The sequence below is a fragment of the Mya arenaria genome, chromosome 3, assembly GCF_026914265.1.
Source record: "Mya arenaria isolate MELC-2E11 chromosome 3, ASM2691426v1".
Taxonomy (NCBI): domain Eukaryota; kingdom Metazoa; phylum Mollusca; class Bivalvia; order Myida; family Myidae; genus Mya; species Mya arenaria.
Genome location: NC_069124.1, coordinates 18666316 through 18680514, shown reverse-complemented (window position 1 = coordinate 18680514; position 14199 = coordinate 18666316). Strand labels below are relative to the sequence as shown.

Sequence of the window (14199 nt, the reverse complement as noted above, 5' to 3'; positions counted from 1 at the left end):
TTTTCAACCGATCTGTTTCCTTTCTTCTTCAGCTTTGGCAACCTGTTTAGTTCTCCGAACAAACCAACGAAGAGGCCACTTCCTGTTGCTATGATTAAGTACAATGCCCCGACAACCAATGTCCAACCCGTCGGAGACCCGAATCAGAAGCACCGCAGTAAATACCTCGGTGACAAGTCTAAGGCTTACGACTTTTTACAAGATGACCTGTAAGTGTCTTGTGTTGTGTTTTTCAGTTCTTGATTAGGCAAAGATAAGTTTGTTTCAAGTTGCTCTACAAACCATATTTACTCGATACTTCAGTCTGTTCTATTTTTAGATTCTATTTTGTTGTGTTCCATTTGATATTTTGCTTAAAAAAATGTAACTTTGTAGCCTAATTTAACACAAAAAACAAAAAAAGAAACCAATTGTTTCCCTATCTTCTGACTAAGAGGCAGCTAGAAACAAACTTTGTTCTGTCTTTAATATTATGTTTCTTTCATAAATTGAATGCATTTTTGTGATAAAAGTAATGTTGCCTTGTGCATAATTTTATAGTTTACTGTAGCCTTTTACTTTTGGTTTTAGAAGTGTGTTTTTCATATTCTATTTCAATATTGTTCATGTGTTAAGAGTTGTTGTTTGTTTACATTTTATATTGTTAAACTCATTTTTGCACCCCACATTAAAATGCTGTTTTTCGAATGTTTGAAAATTGTGTCCCATTACAGGCTTTTTTCATTTTGTCTCTTTTTTAAAAAAAAGCTGAGGTATTGTCATAATCTAAGTGTCGTTACGGAAAAGCTGGTATTGTTGTGCAAAGACTTGAGCCTTGCCAATAACTCAAAAACCATTAAAAAAATCCAATGAAACATAATACACATTATGCCAGAGACAATACAAACAATCCATGCAGATCAAGGCACATAACTCTGACTTTAATTAATGTCCATTGTTTGACTGTAAAAAAAAACAGACAAGGGTAACGGTCCCTCTACGGCACACATATTGGACCAATTTTTTTTTAATTTCTGTTATGCGACACAGTTTTATTTATATCTGTTTGTTCATCCCACATAAATTTGTTTTGCATGTTTTTTCTTCAACAGACAGAAATCCTTGGGTGAACCCATTGTAACACAGCCTGAGTATGTGATCACTTAGCAACTATGGAAGCCTGGTTGGGTCATACATGAATCTTTACTGTAAAACCATAATTTTCACATTGGTCTAAATCTGGTAAAGTCATATTTATGTTAATGTACGAATATTATTCTATCAAGCCGACTAGGTCAAGTAAATTGTTGTTAAAGATTTTTGGATATGGGAAGTCTGACATAAAGTTTTTTTTTTTTTGTGAAACCTAATCCCTGTGAAAATAAGTAAATATACATTAATGCAATGCTTATTTTGAAGAAAAAAATTCACCAGATTTCAGTGTGACCCAAACAGCCTTCCATATTCTAACCTACTAAAAATAAGTCCGACCAATATGCACAATTTTATGCTGCTTGCCCTGTATTCTACCCAACACTGCCAGACTAAGTTATCGGTGCTCTGTAAAAAGTAGAATGGAACACCAGTGTCACACACTGCAGTTAGCAGAATGATGACTATTTTAAATTTAATGTTGCCCCAGTTAATTTCCGTGAAAGGTAGCTGGAATTCTTAATATATTCAAGTGTCTTTTTCATGAGGACAGAAGAAATTCAAGTGTCTATGTTATGAGGACAGAATAAATTGAAGTATCTGTTTAAAATAAAGTGCCTTTTGCCTTAGGACCAAATAAATTGGAGTGTCTATTTCATGAGGACAAAGTAAATTGAAGTGCCTATTTCTTGAGGAGAGAATAACTTGAAGTATCTATTTCATTGAGATAGAATAAATTGAAATGCCTATTTCCTGAGCTGAGGGCAGAATAAATTGGGAGTGTCTTTTTCATGAGGACAGAATAAATGGAAGTGTCTATTTCATGAGGACAGAGTGTCTATTTCATGAGGGCAAAATAGGTTAGGAATGTCTTTTTCATGAGGACAGAATAAATTGAAGTGTCTATTTCTTGAAGACAGATTAAGCTGAATTGTCTATCTTGCATGAGTACAGAATAAATTGTGTATAACACTGACATACAGGACCCCATTAAACAATGGGGATCACACATTTTCACTGCTTGATTGATGGTAGCCAAATGTCAACTAGAGCACAGATCTGGCACAATCAACAATTGAAATGGGACACTTCTATTTAATGGAGATCCAGCTACCTGATTGGGCAGTAATCAATGTGACCACATGTAACAAATATTAACTATAAACAAAGAAAATACAGGCATGTCATGTGCATAACATTTTATGAATGCCTATTGCTTGATTGACCTATTTTACTTATTATTAACAAAGGACAATATGTAATATACTATTATACCTTGAGCTGTATTCTGGGTAGAAATGTATTTTAAGTACTTAAGGTATCCAATACATGTAGGATACCTGAAAAATTAAACTGCAACAAATTCATGTAAAACAAACCTGTGAAACTCAATAGGCTAACATGTAGTATGTGTTTCTAAAAGGAGGCAAACAAATATTGTCATTTGCATATTGTCCTGTCAGTATTGTGATTCCTACTAACTCTAACAAAATTCTAGAATATTTTACAAGCTCAAGGCCATCCTTAAAAAAAGCGTTTGTTAGCAGTTACCTGACCGACTCTGTCCGAATTTGTTTTCCGTCTATTTTTTACAATGGGGCTTAATAGCCCAAAAGTGCATACTGCAGGAAAAATAAATTAAAAATAATAAATCCTTATCAAACTACCAACTCCTCCAAAATGGGTAGGGAAATTGCAAACAAACATTTTTTTTAATTGTGGCCTAACTAACCTTTTCAGTGTTGAAATGGCTTCAATTGTGCTAAAGTATATGTAAGTCTTTTATGGATTTTTTAAGGTATGGTGTTTAGTGGGGACCACAATATCATACGATGCATATATCATCCTCATTGTATTATACTAGGCAATGCCATTATAATTTCAATCATATAATAATCATCTTCATATAGCCTATATGTTTCCTGTCCTGTAAGGAATTATGGGAAAATAAGCATAAACCTGATTCTGTTCACACCTTCATATCATGTATGCTAAAAATCACCTGCCCTTTCTTACCACTGGGTTACCTTCTTGTGTTTTAAAAGTAGCATTCAAGCTTAGAATAATGATTGGTTATTCTGTTTGTGACAAATTACACATTTTTACTTAATTCAGAAAGCTGCCAGTTTAGTATAGATATTAGAATAGATTAAAACGATTTCGAACCCAAAAAAATGCAGATGAAAATTAGTACAGAATTTAACAAAAATATAATTTTATTAAGATGTATTAAAAATATATTAACTGCAACCACAACTGATTTAAAAGTTGTTGTTTTGAAGTTATATAGACCCTTTAATACATGTATATCTCCTGATTTCTTTAGCACGTCGGAGCGTGCCAAGAAAGAACGTGAAAAGGAACGCAAGGAACAGTACAAACAGGTTCGCGCCCACGTAAAGAAGGATGATGGGCGTATGCAGGCGTATGGATGGTCCCTTCCCGCCAAGTTTCAGCCCCAGTTGCCGACAGCGTCAGCAGTGAAGAGCACAGTTCCAGTACCCGTTCCTGTCTACTGTAGACCCTTACTGGAGAGTGAACAAGGAATAAAGGTATCAGCTGACTTGTGTGGTTTTTTACCAATCATGTGAAGTATATTGAAAATACCTTAAACAATTATTGTTGAGGTTAAGTTAATCTGTCATGATAAATTTAGTAATTTTAGCCATCAGTTGTAGTTTTACTTTTGCTGCAGTGATTAGATAATACCAACTGGACCCAATACCCGAGATATTGAAATTATACACAGTTTGAAGTACAAAGTTGTATATAATTTAAATCTCAAGGATATTAAGTGTTGTAATTATTTGGTACCATATTGTCAATGAAACATCAATCTTCTATGTCCTGTACCGCAGGACCCTGTTATAAAAATCATAAGGTTTAGATCGTTAATTTCCAGGGGTAACCTCGTTTTTGGCTTTAACTGCATTTCAAGAAACATATTATAAGGACATTTATCACATAGGTTCGGTTGGTAACTTTACAGACGTACCTGAGCACTCTTAAGCAGTGTAAGCTTGCCACTTATGTATCTTATTGAAATTGGGCTCTGGGCGTTAACAAAAAAATGAAAGATGAAAGTTCAAAAAATAATTATTTAATCAGAAGCTTTCTAATGTCAGTGCCATCAATGAGTTCAGCGAGTTCACTCAGTTATCATGGAACAAGTTCAATATCTAATGGTGATGAAAAGTTGACTTCTGATCATTGTTTAAATTGCTTATTAAATCTAACTGAAGCGGAACCTACAAGATATTGGACATTTTTTTTATATTTATAATGTTTGTTGATCATCATTTATTATCATCTGACAAGTTTTTGTCTTTGTTATGATTTTCATGATTGTATGCCCACTTATATTACTCTCAAAAATATGTTGCGTTTTCTTTCAGACTTGCATTCTAGAAATATAGAACTTGTTGTTGCTGCGTTAGTTATTGATCAGTATGCTTGTATATTAAGCTCCACCTACAGGTTCTGAGAATTAATGTATAAATGGAAACTAAAAAAAATAGTTATATATGGAACAAGAGAAGTGTATGTCCTTTTGTATACAATGAGCTGACTTTTCAGAGCTTTGCTGAAGATTACAATGTGTTTAACAACATCATTGTTAATTTTACATGATAAATATTTCACAATGTGCTTATAAATGAAATGAATCAAGTACAGCTGAAACAGTTGTCTTAAATCTTAGAAATAGAACAAGTCATGAGTGTTTCCATGAACTTTGCAGCACAGTAAAGATTTGAAAGTTTACAATGATAGCTTTAACAAAGTTCTGAACAAACAAACCCAATTGTGATACGTCATTTCACACTAGCAAAAGAGACTACATTTTAAATTGCTTGCTACAATCTCATTTGATCTTATTGTTATTTTTATCCTCTCCAGATCTGGTGTGCTGCTGGCGTAAACCTTACTGGGGGTCGTACGAAGGATGGGGGCTCGATTGTAGGTGCGAGTGTGTTCTACTCCAACCCCGGGGAGGAGGAGCCAGCTAAGCCCCGAAATGGGGATGAGGTTGGCAAGGTGGAGCAGGAACTACAGGTTAGAGTAGATGTAATATTTAAAAAGAGCTGTCGTGTTGTAATGGTGGTCTTGGTTTAATTGAGACTGTTGATTGACATTTATGGCAGTCTCAGTTTAATTGAGACTGTTGATTGACAGTAATGGTGGGCTCAGTTTAATTGAGACTGGTGATTGACAGTAATGATGGTCTCAGTTTAATTGAGACGGTTGATTGACAGTAATAGTGGTCTCAGTTTAATTGAGACTGTTGATTTACAGTAATGGTGGTCTCGGTTTAATTGAGACTTTTAATTGACAGAAATGGCAGTCTTAGATTGACCACAATGGTGTGAGTTTAACACTGTCAATGCCACCAGCAGAGGACCAAGTCCAGGTGATACTCTTAGTGCAAGAATCTTTTACTAATAACAGGTTGTGAGATGTGAAATGTGAAATGCCTAACGCATTTACTTGTCAAGGGTTCAATTGGCTTGTATGTTTGGTTGATGGTGATTAGACTAATGTTCTTTCACAATCATATGTTTAAATAAAAGAAAACATCAACCATTCTTTCCTGCAGGATCATGAAAATAACCTGCGACGCGGGGAGAAAGAGCAGCTCTCATCGTTAGTGTGGATCTGCACGAGTACGACAGTGGGAAGTTCTGTATCCGTGATTGACGCCAACAATCCAGGCGATATACTGGAGACTTTCCGTGTCTCAACCACGCCCATACTGTGTATTGCAAGTGTTCCTGGTAAGCCTGAGTTACTTTTATAGTTCATCATTTTTAAGTATTGTCAGAGCCTTTGTGTTATTTTTGGCATTTTTGCCGTAAAAATAAACTATCCATGGCCATGACTTAAAAGAAACATTAAAATTTTAAGAGATTTACATTAAACTTTGAGGTCAAAGGCTGAGGTATTGTAAAAGCCATGGTGTCGTGGTCTTCATATGCAGTGTCATCATGGGCATTGTAATCTGTGTACAAAAACTTCATGCTTGGCCAAAACTCAAAAACCTTTCAGGCATTCATATGAAACTTGGTACACATGTTGCTAGAGATAATATCCACGTGTGATGCAAGGCCCACAACTCTGTTTTAATATTTGTTAGTTTAAACATATATTTTTTACAATGATTGTGAAACAAGTTATTACAACATTATTTTAATCACTCTCGTTGGCACGATTTAATGCAAGAGTGTGGTCTTGTGTTGTGGGGGAAACCAAAATACCCGGATGGATCCAACTTGTCGGGCATGGTGACCACAAACTAAACTCACAATCTTGCCAAGTTATTTCCCTTATTCACCTTAGAAAAACAGATCAGTGTGGCATCTGCTTTACAGTGTGACACTGGCACTGTTTCACACATGTTTCACTGAATTTATGGAATATTTTATGGTACACTCATGGATAGAAGGACCCAAATATCGTGTTAACAAATGGAAGAAGCTCAATTCTTTGGAGTTCATTTAAATTAAGAAAATTATACGAGATGAAATGGTGTGTGCTGGTGAATGCCTTACAAAACTCATCAGAATTTCTCAGTTTTTATATAATAAACGTCTGTAGAGGAAATTGACAGTAGTCTAGTGACATTATCTGGCCTTTCTGAATTTTCATATTCTCGTTACACATGCAATCTTGCACAGTGGTTCAATAGCCTTAGATGTTTAAGTAAGGCAAGGGATAGAAAATAGGTTTAAGTAAGGCGAGGGCATAGAACTTTTAGATTTTCATCCCAATTCTTTTTAAAAATGGTGCAAGGAGGCAGATTTTATTTTCTGTTTTAAGCTTTTCTGTTTTATGATGTCGGGGTACGGTCATAGCTTTCTTGTAGTTGTTGTCAGCTGTGGCATTGTTAAACATAAACTTACACCTTTGTTATTACTAAATAAACACTTAAGGTCTTTGTCCCGTATAACGGGGCACGTACTTACCCCATAATGTATAAATCACATCGACAAGCTGTTTACACGTTTAAATATTTCATTTATTCAATGGAATTGAAAAATAGACGCCATTTTGGAACAATATAAATTTGGTGACCCAATATTAAAAAATATGGGGTCACCAAGTGACCAGTCCTGGACCAATGGCAAGGCCTATAACTCTGGCTTTAATAACTGTTTAAAGAAACCAAAAAACTTTTGTTGGCGTTAGCACAACAGCAGTTTTGTTTAAATGAAGTAACTGATGCTGTTGTTTTTAATTTTGACTCCGTATCAGGATTTTCAATCACTTATTGCTGAGGCCAAATATTTGTTCATTAAAATGTTTTTGGGGGGTGTGGGAATATTTTTTTGTTAGGGATGAGAAATAATATTCACATTTCTTGTCTCAGGCTTTAGAACAAAATGAGTTGTCTTAAATTCAATTATTTTTAAATGTCAGTGTGTCAGTCGTTTTTAGGTTAATTGTACAAAATTGCACCCAAGAGGTTTGAATGTCTAAGCGATTCGATTTAATTCGCCCATGAATGATAACTTGTGGTCGTTTAAACTGTTAGAAAATAAAATAAAAGGGGAATTGGAAATCAGAGCTTGAAATTTAAGAGAACGTTAACTGACATTATTTTTCACAGTAATAAACTGTGCACCAGGAAATCACTACATCAAGATTCCAAGAAATTTTGTACCTGCCATAAATGTCCTACTTAACTTTCATTCCCTAATGGACGCACCAGGGGTATTTTTGTTGATCTATTTTCTGATTCTGTGACATTAGCCTTAAACCCAAATAAATACCATAAATTCCTATGAAAAGCGTTCCTACAGCCACCATTTTAGGGCACCTGCTGACATCATGCATTTACGGAAAAACCATACTCTATTGTACACAATGATAGTCACGATAAAATTGCCAATAGTTGTTTATTCATATTTAGAAGCCATGTATTCAATGGACAATTTAATTTATTTACACAGCATGACATGTTTTCAGTTACGATGCAGCAGATTCTGAATGTTATTTCATGTTTTTGACTCCAATTTAGCAGATTTAAAAAAGTTACTGAATGGGGAAAAATGATTGGTTTTTTACCACAAAGGGTTCTCAAAATGACACATTCCTGCAAATATATGGTATAAGATGTTTCCAGCAGTAGTACTGCACTGTGATAAATATCTCGTGGGATTTGTTGTAAAACTGCCCGCTGAATGCCACCCACCAGGTGCGTATTTTAATAAAGATCTTAGTGGATTTCAATTGTGAAATGAAATTATCTTCAGGTTATATTTTCATCATTGCCCTACACATTTTTTATGCCAGTGTTAGAAGTAAATACTTAATTGAGAAAGTAGAAATAATCAACTCGTTGACATATTTTTGCCTTTACACAGATTTACTGGTATTAAAATAACGACTAAGATCCTTCAATGAAATGGACCCCAGTATAATACAGCTATCTTCTAAGGGGAACTATAACATAATGTCTTAATCATTTCTTTTAAACTGAAAATAATATTTGCCCCTCTTTTTCATCCATCCAAACGAGAATGGAAAACTATATCAGATTGTGGATCTCAAGTCACGGCAGTGGGGCATCAACAACATCCCATTTTATTGACAAAATGTTTCGAGCTTAGAGGTTTAATGGTTTATAGAGCCAAACCACAGACACATTCTCTTGACCACTCAAAAAAGAACATTTCTCTTTTCTGCTTACAGGCAAAGCTCCTTGTTGTTACAAGGAATGGGGCTAGTCCCATGGAGAAGCTGTTTTTTACCCATCACTGTGTTGAGTATTTGAGGGCCTCATAGTTGATTTATTCAGATATCTTTTTTAATCCATGGCCACAGCTTAATATTGCCAATGACTTTTAAACAAGTTAATCCAAAAATAGAATTTATCAGGGCCTCATGAAATGTGCCAAAATTACGATCATGGAACATGTACCTAACATACAAATTTAGTGTTTAAATTAAGTGAGGTTTTAAAAAGGACTTGGTACTGCAGAAAATGAAGAGGGTGCTAAGGGAGAAGAGGGTACATTGTGTCAGGCTGTGAAGAAATTGAAGGTTGTGAATTTCACAGAAAATGTTAGGAATTGTGCTTCATTGAAATAATATAAGGTTTTAAATGGCCAATTTGTCAAATGTGTATGAATTTAAAACAATAACTTAAGTTTGAATTAAAACAAGGAATCTTTGATTATCTTAAGTATTTGATTCTGTGAAGGCAGGGAGGTGCTCATGCTGATTTCCATGAGGACAGAAGGGTGCTTCCAAAAAAGGACAGGGTGCAGTACCCTTCCATAATGCTTTAGCTAAAACCCCAACAATGTTTCCTTAGATATTGAAGGAGGGTCAATCTTACAGAACTTCACCTATAAGCATGAAATAACCTTTTATCTTTGTTTCAGGTGCGCTGGAGTCCGACTACCCTGTAGATGAGGATATCTTGAAGGCAGACTCGTACCCCCACTACCCTGACCCCACCCCGTCATCGGGGGCCCAGGGGGTCGGTGACGAGAAGAGGGAAGGGGAGGAGGCAGGCATCGGTGGTGTGTCCTTTGTGCAGTGCGCCACGGGAAGTTCGGCAGAAGGAAAGAGTGGCGATGCCTCACCTGTGGGGAGGTCACCCCAAGGATCTAGGGGTAAAGGAACTTATTGTAGTCATACAGAAATTAAAATGTTTTGCTCAAATTTATTTGCTAAAACCATAATTTAGACATTGGCTATTTAGCCCAATTGGCTTATAGACGATGTTCCCTCTTTTACATTGGGTTTTGTGTTCAGAACTTTATTAAAGTTAACAACATTTTAAACTCCAAAACTATATTATCTAGAGTCATGAAACCTTAGGGCAATGTTAATGGAGTTACATAGTTGTGCACCTTGGGTTTCGTATCCCAGTGCCCTTAGTAACACCAGTGTTATGGCCTTCCAAAGACCCTAGGGCAATGTTAATGGAGAGATATAGTTGTGCACCTTGGGTTATCGTTTTTTTCTGCACGTAGTAAAACCAGAGTTATGGTCCTCCAAAGTAAACTCCAAAACTTGTTCACTGAGAGTCATGAAACCTTGGTGGAATGTTATTTACTTGATGAAATTGTGCACCTTGAATTCCATTTCACCCTGCACTTAGTTTGTGGAACTCATATTGTTGATTTATGGAGAATGGAGACACATTTATGGAGACTGGAGAAAATAATGGCCCTTGTTCCTTAATAAATCATATTCATATGCTTTTAAGATAACAACCAATTCTAAGTTTTTGTAACCAGTTTGTCTTAAAGGTACATTCTGTTTCAGATTGATTAACACAGATATTTCCATTAACTTCATTTATTCTGCATTTTATGCGCATCAATATTGATAGATGTCTTTGATGTCTGACACAGTTTCAAAACAAGACATTGTGTAAACTTAAATTAATGGATTGTTCTAGGCCAGGGTTTTAGCTGGGTTGAGGGACAGGGTGCTAAGGAAGTATATTTAAGAGCATATTGTACATGTAACTGGATATGAAGAACCTGAACATTATGAATTTGACAGAAAAAATATTAGGAATTGTTTTTAATTGAAGAAATAATAGGTTTCAACTACCAAATAAGTAATTTAGTCTGTATGTATTTATTGTCATATTATAAGATCCAATCAAATCAAAACAAAATAAATATTGGATTATCTTATACACGTCAAATTCAATGAAGGCAAAAGGGTGCACATGCTAGTCTCAATGAGTCCAGGGTGCTACCAAAAAAAGACAGGGTGCGCCACCCTTCCATTTCTTTTTAGCTAAAACCCTATCGGCATTAGAAACATAATTGTTAAGTTGTATAAACATTAAGATTTCATATATATTCCTTTTTTCACATCTAACAATTGACAGGGTGTACCTTTATAGTGCCTCACTAACGCTTACAATACTTACTGCACTTGTTTTACCAGATGTTTCACCAAGTCCTACTAATCTTCCGGAGGCAGTTGCACAGAGTCTCAACAAAGGTGGGTAAATATGACTCGGTCACACTGCACATAGAATTGGCAATACAAAAAATATGTAGTCATTGTCTTCCGTATATTATAGTTATTTTTTTTTATTTTTTTTTTGGCTTTTTCGACTTTGTCTAATTTTATAAGAATTTGGTACTTGTTAAGTAAAACCTGTGACAAATGCAAAAAATAAATAATTTTTCAATTTATTTAAACAGTAAAATGTGATTGAATGTATTTTTAATGAGCTTTTTGCTGAAACAAACTATTTACTGCATGATGTTGTGTAAAATGTAGCTATAAGTATCTAATATGATAGTGTTTGGCTTCGGCCCGATGTTTTATGTAAGGTTCATGATACATACTGATGTAAAACCAGTTAACGAACATGTTACCTCAAACTGTTTATATGAATTGGCAACTGACTATTCACACCCAATGACCCCTAGACACCGCCTCGAACCACAGTGGCAGTACATGCAGCCTGAGTGACCAGAAATCATCTATGGGGTCAAGGTCATCCCTGAACAAACGGGCATCGCTCGATTCAATAATCGGGAAAAGGTTCTCCCAGGGCTCCATTTATTCGATAGGTATAGAATGTGCCTTGAGTCCTGACTGGGGAATGTCCTTGAATATGCCTGACTGAGGAATGTCCTTGAATATGCCTGACTGACGAATGTCCTTGAATATGCCTGACTGAGGAATGTCCTTGAATATGCCTGACTAAAGAATGTCCTTGAATATGCCTGACTTAAGAATATGCCTGAATGCGCATCTCTAAAGAAAATTTCTTTCTGAGAATGTGTTTGGAGAGGCCTGAGTGATAAAACTAATGTTAATATGCCTGGCTAAAAAGACTTATATGCCTGACTGAATGATATGCATGTCTAAACTGTGCCTGTCAATGCCTCACTGAAATGGTGTCTGAATACTGGTATGCCTGTTTGAAATTTCTGCCTGAGTATGCCCGACTAAAAAGTGAGGCTGAATATATTTATTTGCCTGCCTGAAAGTTCTGCTTGAATATACCTGATTGAAAACGTTGCCTTATAGTATCCCAGACTGAAAAATAAGCTTGGCTGAAAGTTGTGCCTGAAAATGCTTGCTTAAGAAAAGTGTCCTTGAATATGCTTGAATGAAAAGTGTTACTGAATATGCCTACCTGAATAGTGTACCTGAGTACATGCCTGACTGTAAATTTTGCCTTAATATGGCTGACTGAAAAGAGTACCATAATATGCCAGACTGAATAATGTGTCTGAATATGCCTGACTGTAAATTTTGCCTTAATATGGCTGACTGAAAAGAGTACCATAATATGCCACACTGAATAATGTGTCTGAATATGCCTGACTAAAATGTTTGCATGAAAATAACTGACTAAAGAGTGTGCCTGAAAGAGTGCCTGAATATGCGTTCATGAAAAAATGTGACAAAATATACCTGACTGCAATTGCTACCTGAATGATTTTGACTGACGTTGAACCTTAATTTGTCTGAAAAGTGTGATCTAACATGCATGAATGCCATAACTTTCTTGATCAATGAATTCAGTCAATTATTACTAGATAAGATTTCCATCTGTACTAGACATTTACAGTTATATATGTTCTCGTTGATTGAAATTAAAATCTTGAGTGCTGCCAGTTCTTCTCATGATAACACAAACACTGTCACTTGTTATAATCAAGAAAAAAATGAATTCAATCATCATTACCCTGTACTCTTTACTAGCTTGAATAAGACCTTGTGGAACTTACACTACATGCAATAAATAACACATTGTAAGTTGTAACAGACCCTCAATAAGATTTTGCAATTCCCACAATCTTTGCTTGATGCCAGCTGCTGCTAATTGCCAGTATTCATACAAAACATTTATTTTATGAATAAGTATAAGAATTAATTCTTTTTTTGTGAATTATGCATTCCATATTTATTATATAAAATATCTGAGGTTGGGATTATTAATGTTAAAGAAAAACATATTATTCTACTGGTGTGTGATTACTTTCATGTCTGCCAAGATTATATTGTCAAAAATGGATCATATTGGAAGCTTGTGATTATCATATTTTATGTAATCTGTCTGAGAAGTGCACTGAAACTGTCTAGAAATGTGCAAAGATTCAGTACATTAATATAACAAACTAGCAGCACATATTGCTATGTGCACCTGTCGGGGTTCGAACCCACGTTCTCTCGCTCTGCAGGCGGACACTCGACCACAACGCTATAAAAGCTAGCTCTATAGCGAGACAGTATAAGTGCCTCTATATATACATGTATATATATGTATATCAAATACCCAGTTACACATTCTTCCTCCATTTTGAAATTCATTCTTGAATTTCAGAGACAAAGGTCAATTTGCAATGACTTTGAGGCTAACTGTGCAACATGGGTCCCTCATTGGGTGCCAAATGTCACAGACTGAACAAAATGCTATGTGCACCTGTCGGGGTCTGAACCCACGACCTCTTCCTCTGCACTTAAACTGTCTCACTATATTTTTTTATCCTTTCATGATTTAAATCATATACTGTCTCGTTGCTGCCCACAAACTAAATGCCTATAATGCAACATGCAACTTTATTCATCACAGATTTCTTCACTGTTACTGATCACCATCATTGGGTATCTTGGATTTTGGACGCCAATGCTATTCCCAGTAGTCCTGGCATTTGACAGGCTGAATAATGCAATTTTAAAAATGGATCACATTAGAAACCTGTGATTATCATATTTTATGTAACCTGTCGGAAAAGTGCACTAAAACTGGCTAGGATATAAACTGGCTAATAAATGTGCAGGGTCTCAAAACACCCAGTAATCCTGGCATTTGACAGGCTGAATAATGCATGATCACTTTTTAATTGTGCAATTTAAAGAATGGGTCATAATAGAAACTTGTGATAATTATGTTTTATGTAACTCCCTGAGGAAATGCACTAAAACTGGCTAAGATATAAACTGGCTAAGATATAAACTGGCTAAGAAATGTGCAGGGTCTCAAAACATTGACTTATCCGTTCTTGACTTAAATCATAAACTGTCTCGTAGTTGCACGCAAACTAAGTGCCCATTGGAACACGCCACTTTATG

General features: G+C 35.6%; 1 protein-coding gene across 15 annotated transcripts in view; it reads left to right on the top strand.

Moving 5' to 3' along the window:
* LOC128227845 (C-Jun-amino-terminal kinase-interacting protein 4-like) overlaps nucleotides 1-14199 on the top strand; it is a 95677-nt gene that overhangs the window by 35203 nt on the left and 46275 nt on the right. For 12 of the 15 annotated variants that reach the window (XM_052938736.1, XM_052938741.1, XM_052938738.1 and 9 more), the window contains 8 exons: nucleotides 33-209; nucleotides 1092-1130; nucleotides 3458-3683; nucleotides 5029-5184; nucleotides 5726-5903; nucleotides 9516-9749; nucleotides 11047-11103; nucleotides 11541-11684. In XM_052938736.1, coding sequence (XP_052794696.1) covers nucleotides 33-209; nucleotides 1092-1130; nucleotides 3458-3683; nucleotides 5029-5184; nucleotides 5726-5903; nucleotides 9516-9749; nucleotides 11047-11103; nucleotides 11541-11684 — 1211 coding nt within the window. The remainder of the gene's footprint in view (nucleotides 1-32; nucleotides 210-1091; nucleotides 1131-3457; nucleotides 3684-5028; nucleotides 5185-5725; nucleotides 5904-9515; nucleotides 9750-11046; nucleotides 11104-11540; nucleotides 11685-14199) is intronic. The other 3 variants (XM_052938733.1, XM_052938739.1, XM_052938740.1) reach the window with 3 other exon arrangements.